This window comes from Crocuta crocuta, unplaced genomic scaffold (assembly GCF_008692635.1).
Source record: "Crocuta crocuta isolate KB4526 unplaced genomic scaffold, BGI_CrCroc_1.0 scaffold64, whole genome shotgun sequence".
Classification (NCBI taxonomy): Eukaryota; Metazoa; Chordata; class Mammalia; order Carnivora; family Hyaenidae; genus Crocuta; species Crocuta crocuta.
In genome coordinates this window covers 4591536-4616054 of record NW_027530640.1, presented here as the reverse complement: position 1 = coordinate 4616054, position 24519 = coordinate 4591536, and the positions used below count along the sequence as shown (strand labels likewise).

The following is a 24519-nucleotide window of genomic DNA, read 5'->3' as shown; positions in this document are numbered from 1 at the left end:
TCTCCCATTCCACAGGTTATGTTTTTATTCTGTTGTGTTTTTTGATGCAGTTTTTAATTTTGATACAGTCCAGTTCACATATTTTTTTTTTTTTTTACTTTTGTTGCCTTTGCTTTTAGTGTCATATCCAAGAAATTATTGCCAAATCCTGTTGTGAAGCTTCCTCCCACAGTGTTTCCAAAAGTTTTGTGGTTTTAAGTCTTACATTTGTGTCTTCAATCCATTTTAATTTTGGTATGTTGTGTAAGATGAAGATCTGCTATGGTCTAAATGTCAGTGCCCCCGTCCAGCTGTTATGTTGAAATGCTCTTTATGATGTATTAGTAGATGGAGCCTTTGGGAAGGCTCTGCCCTCATGAATAGAACTGGTGCTCTTATAACAAAGAGATCCCTTGTGCCCTTCCACCACGTGAGGACACAGCAAAAAGGCAGTGGCTGTGAACTAGAAGAGCCGTCATCAGAAAGCAACCATGCTGGCACTTTAACCTTGGGCTTACCCGCCTCCAGAACTGTGAGAAACAAATTTCTGTTGTTTATAAGCTACTTAGTCCGTGGCTTGTTGTCATAACCCGAGGAGACTATGACAGAGTTCAACTTCGTGCTTTTGCATGCTTTCCCAGCAGCCTTTGTTGAAAAGACTGGCCTTAACCTGTTGAGTGGTCTAGGCAGCATTGTTGAAAACCCCTTGTATAGTAGGTTGAACATGCACGGAAGAATGCATTTCTGGGCTCTGTACAGTCCATATATGCTAATCCCACATGGGTTTAATTACTGTAATATGTTTTGAAATCAGGTATGAGACCTCCAGTTTGTTGTTTTTCAGGATTGTTTGGCTCTTTAGGGTCCTTTGAAATTCCTTCCTAATGTTAGGATGAGTATTTTTGCTTATGCAAAAAATGTCCTTGGGATTTTGATAGAAATTACATTAGATCTGTAGATTTCCTTGTATAGTACTGATAAAAATATGGTCTTATTATTCACAAACACAGGATTACTTTTCCTCTTTTGTGTCTTTGATTTCTTTTATTAATGTTTTGTAGTTTTCAGTGCAGTCTTTTACTGCCTTGGTTAAATTTATTCCTAGGAATTGTATTTACTTGATGCCAATATAAATGGAGTTGTTTTCTTTCTTTTTTAAAAAAAAAAAAAACACACTATTTTTGAGAGAGACAGAATGCAAGCAGGGAAGGGGCAGAGAGAGAGGGAGACACAGAATCTGAAGCAGGCTCCAGGCTCTGAGCTGTCAGCACAGAGACTGACAGGGGGCTCAAACCCATGAACTGTGAGACTGTTACCTGAGCCAAACTTGGACGTTTAGCTGAGCCACCGAGGCGCCCCTGGAATTGTTTTCTTGATTTTCTTTCTGGACTGTTAGTATATAGAAACATAACTGCTTTTTGTGTGTTGATTTTGAATTTGCAGTTTTACAGAGCTTATCTGTTCTAACAGTCTTTTGTTTTATGGAATCTTTAGGACTTTCTACATACCAGATCATGCTGTCTTTGAGCAGAGATAATTTTACTTCTTTCTTTCTAGTATGGATGCCTTCACTTCCTTTTCTTCGTTTCCAACTGCTGTCGCTAGGACTTCTAATATTTTGTTTAGTAGAAGGGGGAAGCAGGCAACCAAGTCTTGCTCCTGATCTTAGAGGAAAATCTTTCAGTCTTTCACCATTGAGTATGATGTTAGCTGTGGGCTTTCCATATATAGCCTTCATTTTGTTGAAATATTTTCTTTCTATTACTAGTTTGTTGAGTATTTTTACTGTGAGATTGTGTTGAATTTTGTCGGATACGTTTTTCTCTATCAATTGTGACAATCGTACCGGTTTTCTGCTCATCATTCTGTAAATGTGGTGTCTTAATATTGATTGATTTTCTTATATTGAACCATTCTTGCATTCTAGGAATGAATCCCACATGGTTATCCTGCATAATCCTTTACGGTGCTGATGAATTCTGTTAGTATTTTTTTGGGAGTCTTTGCATTGCATTCCTCTTGCCATCTTTCTTTGACTGTTGATAGTTTGATTATACAGTTTACCCTTGAACCACCTGGGGGTTAGGTGTGCTGACCTCCGTCCTGTCATGTACTCAAAAATCTGCATATAACTTTTGACTCCCCCAAAACTGTAAATAATTTTGATTGGCTACTGTTGACCAGAAACGTTACCAACAACATGAACAGTCAGTTAACACGTATTTTGTATGTTACATATATTCTATACTGTATTCTTAAAATAATGTGAAGCTAGAGGAAAGTAAATGCTATTAAAATATTCAGGATAACAAAATACATTTATATTTGTCCATGTTCACTTAGCTCACAGAGCATATATAAGACCCGTTTAAAAATCCGTGTCAAGTCAGAGAGCTGCATTTAAAAAAAATTTTTTTTTAATGTTTTTATTTCTGAGAGACAGACAGACAGCGTGAGCAGGGGAGGGTCAGAGAGAGAGGGAGACACAGAATCAGAAACAGGCTCCAGGCGCTGAGCTGGCTGTCAGCACAGAGCCCGACGCAGGGCTTGAACCCATGAACTGTGAGATCATGACCTCGGCCAAAGTCAGACGCTTAACCGACTGAGCCATCCAGGTGCCCCGAGCTGCATTTTTTAAAGATTGGTTTCTAGAGATGTATTTTGTTCCTCTGAAGGAGCCATGTTTTGTTACTTCTTTCAGCGTCCTAGGATCTTTTGTTAAAATCAGGGCATTTGAAAAAGGAGCCCACTCTCCCACTCTCCACACACCGGGTTCATGGAGGGGAAGACCTCCATTCATCAGCCCACCTGAAAAGCTCATGGTCTTCTCTTTCCTGGGGCACATCTTCCCTGGGATGGCGCATGTGCTTTTGTCTCGGTTCTCCACAGATCAGCTGCTCGGACATGTTTTCACTTCCATAGGAGTCTTATTCCTGCTCCTTCTCAGAAGACTTGAATTTTTTTTTTTTCCTTTTATAGTCAGGTTGGTTTCCATATAACACCCAGGCCTTTTCCCCACAAGTGCCCTCCTCCATGCCCATCACCCCCCTTCCATCTCCCCCATCAGCCGTCAGTTCTTAGTATTCAAGAGTCTTTCATGGTTTGCCTCCCTTTCTCTCCCCAACTATTTTTTTCCCCCAGAAGACTTGAATTTCTTTTGTGTTCCTCTGCCTGTGACCTCTAGTCCCCAGCCATCCCCTGGTCTTCACACCACCTGCAGATCCACACCCCCCCACGCCTGTTGTCAGCCTCCTCCGATCTGCCTTCATCATGCCACCATTTTCATCAATGTTGAGCCCTCAAAATTTCTGACCATTTTGAGCATGTTTTTTTTTAAATATTTATTTTTGAGAGAGAGAGGAGGAAAGAGAACATGAGCAGAGGAGAAGCAGAGAAAGAGGGTCACAGAATCTGAAGGAGGCTTCAGGCTCTAAGCTTTCAGCTGAGAGCCCAATGTGAGGCTTGAACTCATAAACTGGGAGATCATGACCTGAGCTGAAATCGGACACTTAACTGGCTGAGCCACCCAGGTGCCCCAAGTATGGCCTTCTCTTAGGTGTTCACTTGGTTGATGCTGGTGAACTGGTTTCTAGCATTTTCACAAAGCTATTTCGGTCCATATATTATTTATTTGATGTTTCTTGGTGGGAATAAGGGCCTGGAGTGTCCTGGCCTGCCATCTTGCTGAACACACCTCCCTGATAATTATTTAAAAGATAATGTTACTTTGTTTTACATTACTATTATGAAATTGACAGTATAAAGAAAATGAAATCCCAACAGGATAACTGGAACTATATGAAAAATAAGTCTCCCTGACTGCTTCTAATTCCATTCCCATTTACACACATTGCATTTTGGATTCTTCTGCAGGTCAGCTCCCTAAGTGTAAATAATATAAGCAATTTCATTTCTTGACTCATCAACTTTGAATCCTATGAATGATTTTATAAAAGATGACACTTGCAAGACTTCCTTTTGCCTCATTCTATTTATGGTTTTATTTTATATTTAAGTTTCTTATTCGTTAAGTTTTTGTTTGGTTTGTTAAGCTTTACACCCAACATGGGGCTTGAACTCATGACCCCAAGATCAAGAACTGCATGCTCTACTGACAGAGCCAACTAGACTCCCCTCATTTGTTAGTTTTATAACTTAATTATTTCCCAGCTCTACTGAGATACAGCTGACATATAACGTTGTTTATAACTGTAAAGGATAAACACAGACACAGAGGCAATGCTTCATGAACTCCCAGGATTTCCATAAAGAGATTAGCACTTACACTCTCCTCCATGCCTTTTCCCCTGCACTGTGAGTTTTGTCATTTTCTAAAACATAGGTTATATTCTGTAAAAATAATTCTTTTATGCTATGCTTTTAAAAGATGTGAACAATGTGGTTATGTACCTACAGAGAGGGGCAATTATTTGTCACCAAAATTCTTAATTTGCGTGGCTGACCCCTGTTCTAGGATCTTGAATTAGGTGCATCGTTCCCTCAAAATCATGTCCTACCTTCGGACAAGTGTTTGGTTTATCCCAGAATGTCAAGAACTGTCCTTTCGGCTCACTGACAGAACACGTTTTGTCACATTACTACAGTCGCCTCCATTTCGTGACATGGTCTCAGCCTGATGCCTTTCCCAGCCACCGCTCTTCCATCTCCCCAACGGTTTGTCTGGACCACTGGTCATTTTCTCATCTCTTACATGATACTTATTTGGCTTTAACTCTTATCTCTGTCCCCAACACCAAAATGAAAGCTCCCAGATGGTAAAGGCATTTGTTTCGTTGACTGCTGTATCCCCAGTGTGTGAACAGTGCCTCAGGCGCACAGTGCTCAATAAAAAATGTCTGAATGCATCAATCTTCCAGCTAATGATGAAAGGTTTTCTCATAACCGATTTTCCTAAAAGCTTCCCCTGGTCTGTTCTCATTTAGGTAAGACAGCTCCATCTAGCAGACCTAGAAGTCCTGAGATTTCCTTCAAGTATCCTCTTAAATTTCTTCTGCCGGTTCTTGCAAGCATACTTTTCGGTAAGTGTTTTCAGAAAGAGCGTGTGGGAAACTTTCTGACTTCTTGACCATCTGCTCATCTTTATTTTGCCATCTCACCTCGCTGACAGTTTGGCGGTAGATAGAATATTTGGGTTCAAAATAATTTTCTCTCACAAGTTTTGAGAGTGCTCCATTATAGAGTTCACTGTTGCTACTGAGAAATCTCATAATCCTCAGAAGAAGAAATAATCAGAGAAATAATCTCCCAGAGCTGGACACAAGTCTTCAGAACAGAAGGTTTATTGAGGCTGTGAAGTGGGAAAGTATAAATGCAAATAGTTTCTTGAAATTTCAAAACACAAAAGAATGAAGAGGGCATTTCTCTTTGGTATTTTTGTTCCCTCTCTGAGAGCATTTTCTGGGCTTAGCACAGCATGGATCACTTGAATCCTCCATTTCCTTTAACTTTTCATACCTCATATGACCCATCAGGGTAGTTATTTTTATAAAATGCCTACCTGTCATGTCAGTCTTCTTCAGGAATACCAGATTGGTAAAGGGGGGCAGGAAGGGAGGATGGCTGGCTTCTGTTTCTCGGTTTCCATAGGGCCTAATCCTGACAGGCTGTTGGCCTACAGCCTCAGCTCCGTTGTGTACGGTTTGCATGTGGCTGCATCTGAAGAGGGACGATTCCACTCACTTCCTGTAGCTCAGTGCTTTGGTCTAAATACTTGTTTCCCAGTAATTCATGTTGAAATCCCAAGTCCCAAAGGTGATACTATGAGGTGAGGCAACTGGGAGGCGCTTGTCATGAAGGGGTCACTCACGAAGACATGCCTTATAAAGAGATTCCTAGAAGCCCAAACACGCTAAGACACTATCCAAGCAGTGAAAATTAGAGATAAGCAAAAAATGTATAGAAATTTGTGAAAAATCTTTATGTGACAGAATAGACATTATAGAAAACTCAAAAATCACAGTATTTGGAATTTGGAATCTGGATGGCTGCCAGAAGCAGTAACAAGGATATTTACCTCTTTGGAGATCTGTTTCTGAACAGTGAAACAGTGATGTTTAACAACACCCAGAAACAGCAAGGAAAATGTCTTCTGACACCACGTGAGCACGCTGTGGCAAAGGATCAGGGTATGTAATGTAATGTATGTAATGTAAACAGTTGGCTAAAACATTTGAAACGCACAGATGTAAAAAAGAATGAATTTGTTTAGGTAACTAGGTGAAGGTTTGAGAGTTTTAAAAGTGTGTTTTTTAGGGGTGCCTGGGTGGCTCAGTCAGTTAAGCGTCAGACTTCGGCTCAGGTCATGATCTCACGGTTTTGTGGGTTCGAGCCCCGCGTTGGGCTCTGTGCTGACAGCTCAGAGCCTGGAGCCTGTTTCAGATTCTGTATCTCCCTCTCTCTCTGACCCTCCCCGGCTCCTGCTCTCTCAGAAATAAATAAAACATTTTTTTAAAGTTTTTTTTTTTAATGTTTATTCATTTTTGAGACAGAGTACAAGCAGGGGAGGGTCAGAGAGAGAGGGAGACACAGAATCTGAAGCAGGCTCCAAGCTCTGAGCTGTCAGTGTAGAGAGCCCTGACGTGGAGCCTGAGCCGTGAGATCATGACCTGAGCTGAAGTGAGAGACTTACTTAACCCACTGAGCCACCTCTGAGGCTTTTAAAATAAATGTCTTGTTCCTTTAAAGGAGCAAAACCAAAAGTAAAAATCCTTGCTTAGGTATCCTTTCTAGGCTCCCAAAGCAGGCTGTCCACATGTTTATCCATCAAAAGTTACCACCCATGTGAGTTTGATCAAGTTGTAAAAACTCCAGTGAACTGTGGAGCATGGGTTTACAGAGGCGAAAATTTTTTTTTAATTTTTTTTTTTTTTAATGTTTGTTTTATTTATTTCTGAGCGAGAGAGACAGCGTGAGCAGGGGAGGGTCAGAGAGAGAGGGAGACACAGACTCTGAAACAGGCTCCAGGCTCTGAGCTGGCGGTCAGCAGAGCACGACGCGGGGCTCAAACCCACGAACCGCGAGATCATGACCTAAGTGAAAGTTGGATGCCCAACCGACTAAGCCACCCAGGCACCCCAGAGGAGAAAATTTGGGGTGAGAGGTAGATAATGTCTTCACCCCCAGCTGCCACCTTCCCATCAGACTACAGTCCCCCTGCAAACCAGGATCACCACCCCTCCCCACTCCGATCAAACATTTCCACCTCCTGATTCAGGCAGTAGCTGAAGGCAGGCCAGACAGATTGAAGGTAACATTTCAGTTGCTTTCTTTGCCTTGTGCTCAAAGCATGCTTAAAACAGAAGGTAAATGGTTTCCTTCTTATCTATGCCAGTTTCATAGACTTTTGCATTTTTGCAAGTTGTAGCAAATTCCAGACTGTTTTGTATAAATTTGTCCTTTTTGTGCTTATGAGCCCTTGCACATTTTATTCATGTCCTTTGAAAACTTGCTCAAAACAGAATTCTTGATAAACCAACACCAGTTCCTTTTTTCCAGATACTTTTTTCCTTAATCATGATGTCTTAATTGTCCCTATTTTATCATCTTAACCCAATTTCCTTTTAGAATCTCGGGCCATGAAATGAGGACAACAGGTATCAAAATTTTTTGAAATATATTTTTAAATGTTTGTTTTGTTTTTGATACAGAGGGAGGCACAGAGCCCGATGTGGGGTTCAGCCTATGAACCATGAGATCATGACCAGAGCCAAAGTTGGATGCTTACCCTACTGAGCCACCCAGGTGCCCCTGATACATTCTCAGTATGATTTTTCTGTTTTAGAACCAACATTCTTTGACAAATCTCCTGATACCCAAACCTATCTATCTGACCTACGCAAGAGGCCCAGTGCAGTGGAGAGTTTCTAACTGGATGTATTTGGTGAGTGTGTACACATTCTTTGTCTTAAGTCAGGGTTTCTCCACTCTGGGAGGAAGACATCTGGGGCTGGATGCATGTTCAGCAGCCCCCACTGCCATGTCTACTCCCAGCAGGTGGCAGTAGCACCCCTTCAAGTTGTGACAACCAAAAATGTCTCCAGACACTGCCAAGTTGTTCATGGAGAGCAAACTTGCTGTCATGCTGGAAATGTTCCAGAACACTGCCTAATATGGTAGCTCACAGCTTCCTGAATGTGTGGCTAGAAATATAAATCCTCTGTTTTTGCATGACAATAATCACAACTGAAAATACAAGAACGCTCAAAAGGTGCTCTAAGAGAAATGCAAAGCCAAACCAGGATGGAAAGAAAACATTTATTGAATCAAAATCAATACTTTCTTTTTAATATCTACAAGCCAACACTGAATGAACACAATGTACAAAAAAAGTATGCTTATATTATAAAAATATGTCAATTTTATCTTCTGGGAGCTGAGCAGAAGTCATTTTAAACAAAATCAAGGCAAACTTGCTCTCTATAATGAAACTGCTATAATTTAATAACAAAAGTAAAAGCTAATATATACTCATAAAGTATCTTCAAAGGCCCACTTGAAAGGCAATAATGCTGCACTGGAAATGCCGAACCCAATCACCGTAGTTAACATTTCCGGTCTGTGCTCACCGGCTCCACTTCACACCTCTACCAGGGGAAAGACAGAACCGATGGCATCAGCTAACCCGTCATGCAGTTTCCCGTGCTTCATGTTTGTTAGCATGTATTTCAGCAATCCACTAACAGTCAATCCTATTTATTTAGATTCAATTTTTACAATTCCACTTAGGATGCGGGGAAGCTGCCACCCTTCACACTCCGGACTATCGTTAAACCTCCCTAAAAAATTTGTGTCCAAGGTTAGTATGTTAAAATTTTAATGGTCTCCTTGAATTAATTGGCACCTTCCTTGGCATCTGTTCTGGCACACAGTGTAGCCTCTGGGTAACCAGGGAGGAACACTGTGGTGCTCACTGGAGTATTTGGTCCACACAGAAGATGTGAATTAGAAAGAGTAAAATCAAATCATGAAGTCAGCAACAAGGAGCATGGCTCCCTGTACTGTGATTCCAAGAGTTACATGACAAGTATAAACGTTATATGAATTTTAAAAGTCAGACAAAAGAGCATCAGTACTGACGAGGCCAGCAAATTCCAGAATGCACAAACTGCCTATTTTTACTACTAAGCATACATGTTTTTCTTCACAGATTCTCTATGTGGGGTTGATACCTAAGAAGACTCAGAAGTGCAGACACACAAGCGTCGAGTAATTTAGTGCCCCGACTGCACCGGGTAACGTGCCTGTACAAACCCATTATTTATCCAGTTACCTAACTTCTTGGCTCTCTACATTTTCCATTAAGTCCCATCTGCTGCATGGAATACTAATCCTACAAAGTGTAATTAGTCAGAACTGAATAGGACATTGGATTTAAATATTTTAATAAGACTACAAGCCACGAACTGTCTTAACACTACACCCTCACAGGTAAGGAAAAGTACTTATAGGATTATCTGAAATACACATAATTTGTGAAGAACAAACATTTTGGAGCCTGAGCAAAGGTTTCTCACCAATGTCCTAAAAAATCACCAGACAGGCTGTTGTCACTAACAAACAATTCAGCCAAAGCACTATACTGCTCGTGGTAACTTCCACTACCTGAAAGAGGTTTGAAGATGGAAAGGCCAAGGACTCGAGTCTGCAGGTAGGAGTACTGGCCAGGAGCTCAACAAACTGTTAGTGGAAACAACTGGATCCCATAAAATGAAACTAAGAAACAAGTAAAAACAGAATGCGTACACAGTGAGACTGGATGAGGGCATCACCACAAGACACTGACACAGAACCAACCACACCTGTTTACAGTCCCACGTCCTTGCTCTCAAAATAAATACATTGAACATTTACAACCAAATGAATGCCAGATTTTAACTCTAAAATAAGCTACAGGTTACACCTTTTTGTGTGAAACTGACGTGATTTGGTGCCACAGCTAACCTTTCTCTAATAGCAGCAGTTACCCTCAGCCCACAGCAGCAAAGAAATACTCCTTTCTGGCATCCCATGGGCTCCCATATGAAGCAACTTCATAAAGCATGCAGATATCTATTCTGCTCAAGTTTCAAATGAATAAAAATGATCATTGTGCTTGTGGATGTCATACCTTCCAAAATATACATAAACGGTGACAAATTAACAAATAATAGCAGGTCCTACCTTACCAACAAACTCATAAGGCAGAGGGTTGGAGATGGAATAGAAATGTTTAAAATGGCAAAAAAAAAAAAAAAAAAAATGCAGAACAGTGCTAGCATTCACAAAAAAGATCATGCTAAGATCAGATCCATACTGGTAGAAATTAAGCTACAATCCAAAGTCCGTGAGTCCAAAGGCATGCATGCCGGCTGAAGGAAATGCAGGGTTCATCTGACAAGAGCTTCTTCAGAGCAGAACAAGAACGTCTCACTGGAGGGATCACAACAGGGTGAACAAGATGCCATCACACTTGTTTGTGTTTTCGAAAAGGAATCACAACAACAACAAAATTAAAGAAGAGTGAAAAGAGAAAAAAGAGAAAACAAATTCACAATGACCTATAAAACCAAAAGAAAAATCCAAATTATTTTTACACTTTAAGCATTCATCCTTTACAAATTAAACAAGTCATGCAACGTTTACCATGAAAGAGATATTAATAATGCCACGTAAAATATAAAGGTACTTCATGACACATGGCATTCCCCCCAGTATCAATGCTCAAAATAGTGATTTCACTCGTTTAAGGGACATAATCTGTCAAAGCCTCCTTCCCAGCTGAATGTCTTAAAGCATTTAACAGCAACCTAATACAAATACTCAAAGGGGAAGTGCCTACAACCATCACTAGAAACACTCAGTGACGTAAAGTATGTTTGCCTTTCTCAGTAATTCACAATTTCTAAAGACGACAAAATATGTATCTTTTAACTCTAAGCCCTCACAAGCTGTGTTGCCGGCATGTGGTACTCACGGGAGAGGGGACGTGGGGCTATCCAGCCTTCGTGTCCACGAGCTGCATCTGCGCGCTGGCAGCCATGCTGCCCCCATAGCCCCCCTTGGACTGCATCTGGTTCTGGATGGAGCTAACCTGGAACAAAACAGAACCGAGTCAGGAACTAGGGATGGTGGCCGCGGATGCTGGTCTCAACATTCCGGCTGAGCAGCTGTGGAAAAGATACTTTTTACAGAAACAATTCTATTTTTGTAGACTTAATTTTTTCTGGTTGCCCTGAAGCAAGTGGGGAGGCTACAAAAATATTTGTTGGGCGGCCTCTTCCTCTCCCCACGTAACAGTGACAAAATCCCTGTTCCGTAATTCACAATGTACTTGGTAACACTTCAGAAATAGTCAAAAGGATACAGATCAACTGAACTTGAAGTATGTTAGTTTACAGACACCTCATGTATAGAACCATGTCCATTACTTAAGAGACCAAAATAATAATGGACTAGCCAAAGATCAATTTTTAAAGTCCCATGTGATAGAATTTATATACTTGATTGAAGTTAGCATCCAAAGACTTGGATGGTAGTCCAAATGTATTCATTAATACGGTAACTTCCTATCTGGAAAAGAGTCAACATGATAATGTGTCCTAACCACCCAAAAGGGCTAGTTTCTGATGGATTGTAAGATGCTTAAATGGTGCACTATTTTCTCTTTACTGGGCTGAAACAAAGTGTATAAACTTACTGGCAAGCTGTGAAGTGCTCTAAGTGTATCATTATTATTCCAATCTTAGTTCATAGCCCTTGGAAGCAGTGAATGAAAGAATCAGGCTAGACTGCTAGAAAAGGAGGCAAGAAAGTTTCAGGGGTGCCAGCCTAACTGTAAAGACTCAGAGCCCTGGCAATCAACTCAACCAGCCAGTTCACACTTCGATGGCTCCCCAGGGAGGAGACATGACCGACAACATCCATTATCAATCTACTTCTCAAATACCTACTGACCACTTAATAGAAAACATGACTTGCACAGTGTTTTCACTGGTGATCCTGAGTTAATATACTTAAAGAAAATAGTTAAGGGTGCCTGGGTGGCTCAGTTGACTTTGGTTCAGGTCATGATCTCACGGTTTGTGGGTTTGAGCCCCACATCAGGCTCTGTGCTGACAACCAGCTCAGGGCTTGGAGACTGTTTTGGATTCTGTGTCGCCCTCTCTCTCTGACCCTTCCCTGCTCACCCTGTGTCTCTCTCAGAAATAAAAACAAAACAAAAAAAAAAAAATAGTTAAGACTTGTCTATTTATGAGCAATGCAGGTTTAAATATATTCTAACAGAAAAGCAAAATATAAAATGCATAGCTTAATTTAGATCCAAAGGGTTTAAGTGAGAAAATGTAATTGGCTCTCAAATGGGTACATTTTTACCCATTTACTGAAAATTTTACTCACATGCAACATCTTACTCTAGTGATATCATGTGTAACGTCTATTTTCACACTACTCAGTATGACTATTTTATTAAAAAACAAAACAAAAAACCCTGAAATCTCCACGCCAATTTATTTTCACTCAACATCCTCAGTCTGAGAGGGCTACAGTCCATAGGCTACAGTTCAAATTCATTTTCTGTTCCTTTTTTTGTGGTACGAACTTGATTTTACCTACCAAATAATTTCCCACCTAACGTTACTTTTCCTAGATATTTTATAGCCTATTTATTAAAAATACAATTTCTGTATTTTTACATAGTAGATTCATAATGTCATGCTAATTCTAAGCAAGAAAAGAAACTGGTTTTCCTCCAAAAGTCAATTGTTCGATTTCTGGCATGAATTTAGTATAAAAGGTGATCTTGGGAAGAATGGTACTGAGGGGAAAACAAATTTCCAAGTCATTTGACCATTCAGTAATCCAGCACTGCGCGGCTGTGTCATGCACCTAACACACGCTGCTCAATTCTAGGACAAACTAACAGGTCCAACTATTTCTTTTGATAAACCGCACTTATGGTTTTGTCTCACACTCTTATTGCACAGAAGAGAATTGTCTCACCACATCAGGCTCACACAAGTTTTCTCTATCAAAGAGACTTTCAGGAACCTCAGGGATGGTGTAATACTCAACCTAAAAGAACTGCCTGAAGAACCAAGCCTGTGCTCGATAGGATTCAAAGGCTGTGTGTCACCATACAGACAATGATGGCAGTATGTACTTTGGGAGACATATTTGGTTCTAATGAGCTTTGACACTTTCTCAAAAAATCCCATCCCATAGCAGAGAAGGCTGCTCAGGGTCTGTCTCGATCCAGCTCGTTCAGCTGAAACAGGGGTAGACACCCTGCAACAGTCAATCCTGAAGTTCTACCTAAATTAATGGCAACAAGAGTCACCTACATCAATGACAGGCTCCTTGTGGGGACAAAATGATGAATGGGAATATTAAAGGAAAATTCTGAAATTTACATTAACAAGATTTAAAAAGGTCAATACCATGAACTAAAAATGCAATTCCTCCTTGTTTAAAAATCTAAACTGGGGATGACGTTTACTAAGTAATTAAAATCTGGGGTGCCTGGGTGGCCCAGTCAGTTAAGCGTTTAGCTTCAGCGAGTCTGAGCCCGGCATCAGGCTCTGTGCGGACAGTGTGGAGCCTGCTTCAGATCCTCTGTCCCCCTCTCTCTCTGTCCCTCCCCGGCTCACATTCTCTCTGAAACATAATAAACATTAAAAAAATTCATCAAAATTTGAAGCCACTCATTCTATATTTATGTATTAAAATAACTCTATTAAGAAAAATCCTAGGTTCCCATTTGGTCATTTCATGCTGGTCCAGGAAATAAAGCTACTGAATTGTATTTTGACAGCAACCTGACACCTCTTGTATCTCCAAAAAGGCAGCTGAGCAAAACAAAGAACTTTTCCTACAGATTTAAAACAAACAAGCTGTTTCCTTTCCAGGAAGCTACAAATGTTATTCCTTTGCTTACCTAGTAACTGATATGACAAACTTGTTTGCTGTATCCAGGATACCCATCTACCTATTTTAAAAGTCTCTGCTCTCTTGTAAAGTCTTTCCTTAATTCTGGCCGGTAAGTAAGTAGACAAGGGGTAATTCTATATCTATAAAAGTCTTACTAACTTTCTGGTTCTAAACACTTCAGAGACCATTTAGATACATCTGTTTACTTAAGATTTTGGGGAAAGAGGCTCTCCTACTTAGTGGGAGACAGAGACCTGACAAACCCACATTTGGTGCTGCTTCTATTCTGGAGCACCGTTTTTCTCTTGGATGAAAATTAAGGAATATACAAATTCAAGTGAGTAAATCTAAAATCTATTCTGAAATATACAGAAATCTCTATAAGAGCAAATATGCACAAATTTTAATCCCCTGCTTAGTATCTAAGTATTTACATTAAACTGATGAGTATCTATAGATATAATAGATATTCTAATGATATCTATTGGAATAGATATTGATATTCTGATATCAAGTAAAAGCTAATATTTTATGAGGTAAAAGTGATAAACATGTTTGTAAAAGGCAACTAAGGGAATTTAAGAGAACAAAAAGACTACTATTACTAAAAGGCTGATGACCAAGTCCCTTTGGTAGCAGGCAGGAGATTCAACGGGCTACTACCATTCTAAATTCAAGTTTTTAAAAGCATTTTTTCAGAAGAAAGGTAAAAATAAATGCATAGTTCGGCGAGTTAGAGGAGAAATTAAATTTTCACTGCCCATTTTCTTCTCTATATGCTCATGTATTTATATTCAGTGTCTACACATTCACTGAGCATTGTATAACCATTAAGAATGCATGCACCTGTCATACAAGTAACATTAGGTCTATGCCCCAGGACCCCATCTATATCTTCCACCAAAACACTTACTGAATTCATTCCACTGAACAGGTCTCCCGATCCTACATGAGCTGTGTGCACAAAATTTGTTGGCTCTCCAATCATACTCCGGTCAATCCGCCGGCGCCTTTTCTAAAATACAGGGAATAATGTATTGAGAGATGATTTTATTAGCAACAAACTTACTCTGATGGATTTATATACTATGGATAAATGATTTTAATACCATAATAAAATTTGTCCATGACACCAGGATCCCGACATCTTGGACTACCACAATTACCTCATATGAGGAGATCCCCAAAAGAGATACATGCACACGCACACACGATTGGTAAAGCAAAACAACAGGTTATTATTCAGAATTTAAAATAGATTTTTTTCACCCAGCTGTAGCCACTGGCTTGTTTGTATAATAACCATTTAGGTTTCATTGTTTTAAAAGAAAGAAGACAAATATAAAATTATCATCAGTCACCACTGTTGTCAGCCAAGAATACAGTATGATTTGAGTATAGCACTCTTGATTTTTAACATCCCTTTTTAGCTTTCATCATTAACCGACATTATTTTGATGGTTATTTGTTATTACTTAGAGTACACCCCAAAACTCTTCCACACTGAAATAAATCAGCTAGCTGCCCAGTTTAGAGGAGATCTGGTCCTGGTCTATTCAGTCTTTTCTGGTCTGCCATGACTGGGAATTAAAGCCTATCCAAACTCCTACTAGACTGGGGCATAGTAACTCCTAGTTTCTGACAACCACCTCTTACAGGGTACAACATCCTGGTTCCCAGTAACTTCTGCTACCAGCTACAGTCCTTCCCCCACCCATATGCCCATTCACCTATTTAGAGGTATTTCCTTACCCTGCTGTTTCAGTCCTTATGAGATCATGAGAATCATGAGATCCAGAGACCAAGTTTATCTTAAATCAGTCCCAAGTTTTCCATGATCCCCTTAGATAGTGTGATTTGATTAATATATTATAGAAACTGCGGTGTGTCTACATGTACTAGAATGTTGGTATAATCCTGATAAATCCTAAAAACTTATCAAGACAGACCCAAGCAACAGCCCCTCAGGATGAAAATATTTTCTATAAAGCCACACAAATTGGACATCACGCATTAATTTTAAGAGCCGCTCTACGTTGTTTTACTGTCCTCTTTTACTGCTACTGTTTAGCATCCCCAAAGAAGCTTGAGTTTTCCTTTGGAAATACTTATGTTCATTCTCACAGCTGAACAGTGACACTGGGCTATTTCCAAGTTCGTGGGTTTTTCCCTCCAGGGTTCCGTGTGATAAGTGGTGGTCCTCTTCTATCTGAGCACAAGTTTTACTGTATCTTGGGAAAGTTTTCTTCTATTATTTTTTTAAGGCACCTTGTGTTCCTTTTTGTAATTTCTGTAGTTCCTGTTACATGAACAGTGAATTGTGTGTGTGTAGTCTGATTTTCTTGTGTTTTCATCCATTATTTTTATTTCCCTTTATAGTTCTACTGTACTGGAAAGTAACTTAACTTGATCCTTTTCAGGAATCCACAAACTTTTTCTTACAGGCCAAGACAGTAAATAAGCCATTCAGTTTGTCATAGCTTCAATTCCACTCCGGTCCTTTTGGCATCAAAGCAGCTACAGACAGTGCATATACACATTAAGTGAGCTGTGTTCCAGTGAGCATTTATTTACACAAACAAGCAGCAGGCCCACTTTGGCCCATAAGCAGTAGTTGGATGATCTCAGCTCTAGAACAGTTATTTTTTAGTGGTAGATATGTATAATTTTTCATTTATGGTTATTTTTTCAGAAGCTCTTTGTTATGATATGACATCACTGCAGTATTTTTTAATCTCTTTGAGAATTTATATTACAGGTTTTCATTTACTGTCTCAAAATACATGACTGTATAAATTAACAGTCTAAAACTAGGGGCAAAACACTCTCATTCGTGTACTTCAAGCCCCTTTTTGAAGGAGTCATCAGAAATTTTCCTCCTAAGGCCTTGTGCAACCAACCTGCAGGTGCAACTGCTTGTGACAGCAGTGTGTGCCATGGCTCAGCCAGAGGACCCACTTGGGCAGACAAGGGAAGGGCGTATTTCAGAAAGATAGACTTCCAGGCCACTGACAGTCTTGACCATCCCTTGCCCTGTGAACACATAGGAGCAACTTCTCAAACTCGATCTTCATCATTTCCCCTGGAAGGTGTGTTTATGGCTTAGCAGAAGTTTACACTTGGCCCAAGTGATTCACTCTAACAATGAATTACTGAAGGAAGATGTTGGGAGAGGAGTCAGTATGGGGCACTCAGGCCACCACCCAATTCCACAGAAAGGTCTCATGAAAGGAATTAATAAATGGATAAGCTTGTGAATAGGATAAGCTTGAGAGGATGTTCAACAGAGACTATTCTCTTACTGGAAAGCAAAGGACAATTAATTTGTAAATCTGAGAACAGTGAGTACAGAGTACAGATTCTGGCTTTCCCTTATATATTGGAAGTTTTCTTCATGCCACGTAATCTGACATTGATTTAAGGTACAGACACTGAGGCTTTCAGTCCTTCCTTTCCTGATGACATGACAAGTTGGTTTTAAAAGCTGCTCTGTGATAACTGCAGCTGACTGGGAGGCCCGAAGTGGGAGGTGGAAAGAAGTTATTACAGTAATATTGGTGGAAAGAGATGACTTGGATTCAGCTAATGGCAGTTGAAGGGGAAAGAACTGTATAGATTTAAGATGTATTGGGGGGGGGAATAAGATCAACAGCATTTAGTTGACGGCTGGATTTGAGAAGAGAGAGCCTGAAGTTAAGAACATCTGAAAAGAATGTACACAATTCACAGGGTCACAAATACTGGAAGAGGGCCAGACTTTAGGAAGAACATGAAACGTTTAAGATGCAATGAATTTGAGTTATCTGTGAGACACGCGAGTGAAGTTACCAAGAGGGCAAGTTGGATACACGGATAAAGGATTCTGAAAGAATCAAGTCTCACCAGCAGAATATATTTTTTTTTAATGTTTATTTTTGAGACATAGTGAGAGAGAGCAGAAGCAGGGACAGAACAGAGAGGGAGACACAGAATCTGAAACAGGCTCCAGGCTCTGAGCTGTCAGCACAGAGCTCAACGCAGGGCTTGAACCCATGAACCATGAGATCATGACCTGAGCCAAAGTCGGACGGTTAACTGACTGAGCCACCCAGGTGCTCCTTACCAGCACAAAAGGTGTATAAGTTAAGGAGACCTCTGAGGAATAAAAGTGCAGAGAGAAACCCTAAAGTTGGGCAGAGAAAAATAAGCCCTCAAAGGATGCCACAAAGAAAATGCCTGAAAAGTAGGAGGAAAATCAGATGTGTCCTCTCCTCCAGGTATCATGAAGTGAGGACACAAACACAGTGGAAAGCTGGTGAGAGGTCAAGGCTGGAATGTATCTGCTAGATTCATTAACACGCAGAGAGCACCTTCGTGAGGGCTGAGAGTGGAAGACTGCTGAGCAAGCGGACGAGTGTGCAGGAGGCAGGCAACAGAGTCAGACACAAACAACCGGACAAGCACAGGACAGAATGGAGTGCAGGATGCAGGCGAAAGGAAAAAAGCCGTTTTTCCATTTCAGAGAACAAAGACTGAATTTATGCTTAATTTCTGATAAGATGCAGTAGAAGAGACTGAAAGTAGAGAAAAAGTAACGATCAACGTGGTAAGCTTCCAGAGAAGGAAGGATATATAGATGCAGACATAGGCTAAGATGTTCTTCGGGTCTGTGTTCTAACACTGTCAATAAATCGAAAACCCAGATTCCAAAAATAATTTATTATTTCAAAATACAAAAATGTATTTTTGAGTCACTGTGGACATTTACAGAGTAGGACACCTTTGTGGTAAGACAGAGACAAGATTTAAATCATGGGCAAACAAGGGGAACTCCACAGTTGGGCCTCTGCAAAGAAAAACAGGAAATGGTGCGCTCGCTCTGATACGTATTAACTGTTGTCAGTAGCAGAGTCATCGTTTTTCCTGGAAACGTACTCTGTTCTTTATAGGGAACTCTGTTAAGAATGTCAACCTTCTGAATAATTGTTGCCATCCTTGAAATACTGTTATTCTGCATAAGGTCAAGGAAGGAAATTAGGAAAGATGTCTCTTCACATTTATTGAATGTCACTGATGCCTCTCATTAAAGCAGTTTAATCTTAGAGACACGTACTCAAATACACCCAATGTAAGGGCTCGAACTCAAGGAGCTGGGAATCAAGAGTCACATGCTCTACTGACAGAGCCACCCAGGTGCTGAAATACATATACTGAAATACCGTGGGATGAACCTGCTTTAAATTCTCCACCTGGGGGAGAGGGTGACAGGTGACACAGGACATAATGGCCCCCATGGAAAGGGAAGCTTCTAGGGAAGCTGGGTGCTTCATACATGGGCGAGACACTTCTCTTCCCTCTGTTTCTGTATACATGTGGGAATTTTCCTAGTCAGTTTTTTTTTTTTAAATATTTTTATTTATTTCTAGGAGAGAGAGAGAGACAGCGTGAGCAGGAGAGGGTCAGAGAGAGAGGGAGACACAGACTCCGAAAAAGGCTCCGGGCTCTGAGCTGGCAGTCAGCACAGAGCCCGACGCGGGGCTCGAACCCACGAACCGTGAGATCATGACCTAAGCGAAAGTCGGACGCTTAACCGACTAAGCCACCCAGGCGCCCCCCCTAGTCAGTTTTTTAAGATGTGTTAATTTACTGAATTTTCTCCTACGCTTACAACACAAAAACCTAAGTCTTGTTTACTAGTAAAAACTGTGACACGAGAAGACTAAAACACTTGATTTCTTTTCTGATTTCCACCAGAACTTAGTTTTGTCCTCCTCCTTTCTGATACCATACTATTCTAAAATCATTCCCTAATCTTCTGTCTTCCTTCCCAAGACTAATAGGAGACAGACTTTAGGTCCTTGAAAACTACAGTGCAGAGCTCCCAGGTGATGTATGGCTGTCTACACCGTCAGGTTAGGGTGTGCTATTGGCATCCACCATTCATGCACTCCCATCACATGTTTCTTCTCTGAAAATAAAATTAGAGCCAAAAACCAAAGATGACTTATACAGTAAGGCCCAGTGGTAAGGTGTTCAGTGTACTCAGGGCTTCCACAAAATTTCTCTACACTTTTCTCAGCCGTGCCCTCCTGTCAACTTCAGTGTCAGGCTGGTAGCCAACAGAGCTGCAGCGCGTCTACGGCCGCTGTCCGTGTTTGATGACAAAGGGAAGAACAGTGCTTTATTAAAAACAAGGCAAACTCCCCCCGCTGAGGTTTCTACAAAACTTCCTCTGGCATCTGAATTCTGTGCCCTGTCCTGAACCGACCCCTCTCATCCAGAGAAAGCCTTCCTTGAGCTTAACTCTTGAGCCCAATAGCCACTGAAGGACACCAGTTCCCCATGAGCAGCACCTAATCAGGAATCGCCAGGAGCATGGGGTCTGCTGCTCAAACGATGGCTCCCATACACAGGGGAGGAGGAGAATGGATGCTGTGGTTATAACGATAATATCCCTTTAGGCAGATGTTATGAAACTACTCGTCAGATATTTATTGCAAACACCTAGAATGTACAATGTAGAGAGAGATTACTCTGAGATTCTTCTTCCAACAGATCCCTCTGCTCTGGTTCCTCACTCATCTACTACTTCCATCTCCTTGTGTATGTTTACCTGGTGTAAGCTGGCATCCTCGTTTTTTTTTTCCTTCCCTCTCGCACATCTTCACCTTATCAAGTCTATTCTGATGACTAGTGAGTCTATTTTCTACTTTCTGGGCTTGACACTATACATACAAGGCCAGAAGACACACTAGCTTCTGCACTTAACGCACAATTTTCTTTGCGTAGCCCATTCCTCCTCTTCAGTCCGTGTTTAGTCAACAACATTTCTGCCAGTATTTCCAGCCAGGTTTGAGGACTGTCTCTCACGGCTCCTTCCCTCTCACATGATCACATCCAATGAGCAATCCATCCTGGGGAGTCTGCCGCTTCCCTCCCTCTGTCCCACATGACTGCCATGGCCTTATTTCAGGCCCCTGAGCCTCTCACCTACATCACTGAAGGAGCCAGAGGTCCCTCACTTATCTCGTTCCAGTTTTACAATGTTCTTTCTCCTTCCAATAGGCCTCACCCTGAATCTAGATGTACCTTTCTAAAGTATGAAACTGATCATGTTACTCACCCATCTCAAATCCCTCAAAGGCTTCCCAAATTTTCAGGATAAACTGAAAACTCGACAGGCTATGGAAATCCTATTTATCGTTCTATCCTCATCTTTAACTACATTCTTCCATGCATTCTAAGCTCTCACCTGCTATTTCAAGTTCCCTAAATACACTATGTTCTTCCAGAACTCTGCCTGGAAGAATCTTTCTTACTATTCCTTCATTTCACTCACTCAGGCCTGCCTCCTTTACTCCCTGGGGTTACTCCCACTCAGTACTCCTAGACTGCCCTATATTCATCTACTAAAGCAAAATTTACATCTCACACCAAATTTAAACTGTCCCCTGGATAGGAGATGTGCTCCTATACAGGCAGGCATATAAAATGTGAATCCACAAGGGCCAGTGCTAGTATTACATTCAGGTTTTCAACACATAATTTTTCAAACACATTTCTGCCGCAATATAAATACCCTACCCCCCCCCCCCAATAAATATTCCACTCTCCCCTATTTCTTGAATACTAACCAAGTATAGCTCCTAGGGAAACAGTGATTACTTAATCACTGAAGTAAAACTTCCTTCAGGACTACTGTCTGGGCAGTTTAGTGTGTAAACACATGCCACTGAGGAGCAATTCAGGGCCAAGTCCCACTGGGCAACAGGAGGCATAAGCTAAGAGCACAGGTAGGTACTTCTACAAATGGGCACACAGTGAATAGAAAATAAAGATGCCGGGCCACCTGCCTGGATCTGTTGGAAGAGCATGAGACTTGATCTTGGGGTCCTGAGTTCAAGTCCTATGTTCAATGCAGAGATCGCAAAAAATAAAACTTAAGGGGAAAAAATGAATGTGCCTGCCACATGGGGCAGAGAAAAAAGATGGTGCCTTCAGGCTATTAGGTAGCAATCACTCACACAAGTACAGCCTAAGTAAATGAAGAAAGAAAAAGAAAGATATGCTACTGACAACGTGATGACCTAGAAAAAGTATAAATGAATCCCCCACCTGTGTATTTTATCAAATAAACCTATGATTCCCAGAAAATATCCTGGGGCCCCACATAGTACTTTCATTTCAGCTTGAGGGATACACAACAATATTCAACTTATGTATGATACTGTGAATTCGTAAATAAAAGTAACTGAAAATTTCAACATTATGAAAGAGAACTTCAACCACCTCCATTTTGACTTCAGGCTGTACTTTCTAACTAATTAAGTTCTTCTTTCCAGCTTATCTCTTAATCAGGCAAAAGACCCTGCGGCAAAGCATCCCCTGAAGAGAACAGAAACTACTCCCTTGAGTAATGAGCACTGCCCTGAGCCACAAGACCCCATGTGACTGACTCCAAGATAATGATCAACTTGACCTTCACTGCTCACCTGTTTGTATTCAACAATGTTTATCCCACATTATCCTTATATTAAACCTGGTATTTTCGGCACTGTGGACAGGCTTTGAGACATCAGTCCACTCTCTTCCAGGTGTTGGCCTCACTGAAGTAAGTGACTGTCTTCTTCACCCTGCCTTGGGACTTGGACTGTGACAAGTGGCCACACCTGGTTTGTTTGGGATCCCCGGAGCCAGGTGCTCTTGCAGCCCTCCACTTGAGGCTACAATCAGACGATATGCTCTTTCTAATGGCACATCTCTGCAAAGCAGTGCTTTCTTCAGGTGCTGTGAAAAAACCCCAAGCATTGTACAAGAGACAATATGGAACCAGAAAAGAGAGTTGGTGGTATCCATTCTGATCCCATGGCTTGAGGAGTTGTGTAATACCTAACAGGCACACACATCCTGTCAGTGATCATGATTATATTTGAATGAAAATTTTTTCTTTCAATTTCTGTTTGTCTTTTTTTTTTTTTTTAAAGCAACCAATATGTTAGGACATACATGTTTTCTTCTGCACAGAACTAGTTTATACATCTGTAAAGAATTTCTCTTGGTTTAGAGGTGCCATGGAAAAAGTTACTCAAGTATTAAGGGCACCAAAAAACAAACTTTGGGAACCTCTGCAATAAGTTTGTTTTGAAATATTGACAGCAACAGGCATTTCTAAAAGAGTAATTTTTCCATGATACTGACAGGGATTCCCTGGGGGCATGAGCTCCTTTTGAGGGGCATCCTAGTATCCAACTAGTTCATATAACAGAAAAAAAGACCTAGTAATAAAAGCTATAACATAAAAATGGATTTGACATTTTTTGGAGCAAAAGAAAAGTAGGTCTTCACTAAGGCAAAAAAATGACAACAGTAGCTTTCAGAGCACTATTATCAACAAATACATGGAACCCCCTCACCCCAAACCTATTTTCGCTTGGCAATTGCCCATTATTCCTTAAGACCCAGATCCAAGTCAACCTTGCGACCTGTGGTTATTGGTTATTCCTTGATCTGAGCATGCAGAGAAAAAGGCTCCTATTTCTATTATAGCACCTAAAAACACCATATCATAAATGATCTACTCAGAGTTTGATTTCCCTACCATACTAAGAGTTACTCTATGACCAGAGCTGTGCCTGAAAAGAACTAGACAAGAAATGATTGATAAATAAGTAGAAGGCTTTTAATGAAATAGTGTCAGCTCATTTCTCTAAAGCCTAGTGGTCTGATTCAGTATTAGGACCAACTACTTCTCAAGGAACTATTTTACGTGAAAGATGTTTATAAAAAGAGGTGAGGAACACAAATTCTGGTGTTCATATTTCTGCACAAAAAGCCACTTTATCTGATAGCTTTTTTTCCCCCCTGGGCTTCACAGTAATGCCGTGTCCTAAAAATCTTAATCATCATCACTATTTTGGTTTTACACTAGGTAGAACCTCAGAAGTAGTGGTTCTCAAAACCTCTGTGTACATCAGAATTCCTGGAGAGTTTGTTAAAACACAGGCTACAGAGCTGTGGAACCAGGAATCTGCACGTCTAACAGTCTCACCTATGCTGACAGCTCAATGGTTTAGAAATACTGGTTCTAAAAACTTACAGGTGAATATCTTAAAATGAATAACAGGTAATACCTCAGAGTCTTACTACATGCCAGGCACATTTCAAAGTACTTTAAACACAGGAACTCAATTACTAATACCTTGAATGTATGTGATATTTTACTACTGCCTTCAAATCTCAGCACCTCTGACAATTCTTACTTAGTATCCTGACCTTTCCTCAAGTCTGTGCCCATTTGTTCACCTGTTATACTCCCTGAATAAAATTTTATACTTTATGTGGGGATTTCCTCCATTTATTTCTTAGAGAAAGCACCAAAGTGGCAGAGAGGGAGGGAGCAAGAGTGAGAGCGAGAGCAAGAGAATGAGAATCATGGGCAGATTCCATGCTGTCAGTGCAGAGCCTGACACAGGGCTCAAACTCATAAACCATGAGATCATGACATGAACTGAAATTAAGAGTCAGAGCAATAACTGACTGAGCCATCTGGGCATCCCCAAGTTTTGTGTTTTTAAGTTACTTGGAAAGCCATTAGGTTGAATTTTTTTTTTTTTTTTTTAAAAAAACAAACCCAAT

The 24519-nt window shown here is 40.7% G+C and overlaps 1 protein-coding gene across 2 annotated transcripts in view; it reads right to left on the bottom strand.

The window, feature by feature from the left end:
* Positions 1–8239: 8239 nt before the first annotated feature.
* The window catches only part of CDC42SE2 (CDC42 small effector 2), a 119843-nt gene continuing 103563 nt past the window's right edge, over positions 8240–24519 (bottom strand). The window contains exons 4-6 of one of the 2 annotated variants that reach the window (XM_077768581.1): positions 14819–14920; positions 10952–11068; positions 8240–10535 (exon numbers count right to left, since the gene is read on the bottom strand). In XM_077768581.1, coding sequence (XP_077624707.1) covers positions 10970–11068; positions 14819–14920 — 201 coding nt within the window. In that variant the 3' untranslated portion in view covers positions 8240–10535; positions 10952–10969. The remainder of the gene's footprint in view (positions 10536–10951; positions 11069–14818; positions 14921–24519) is intronic. The other variant, XM_077768582.1, reaches the window with a different exon arrangement.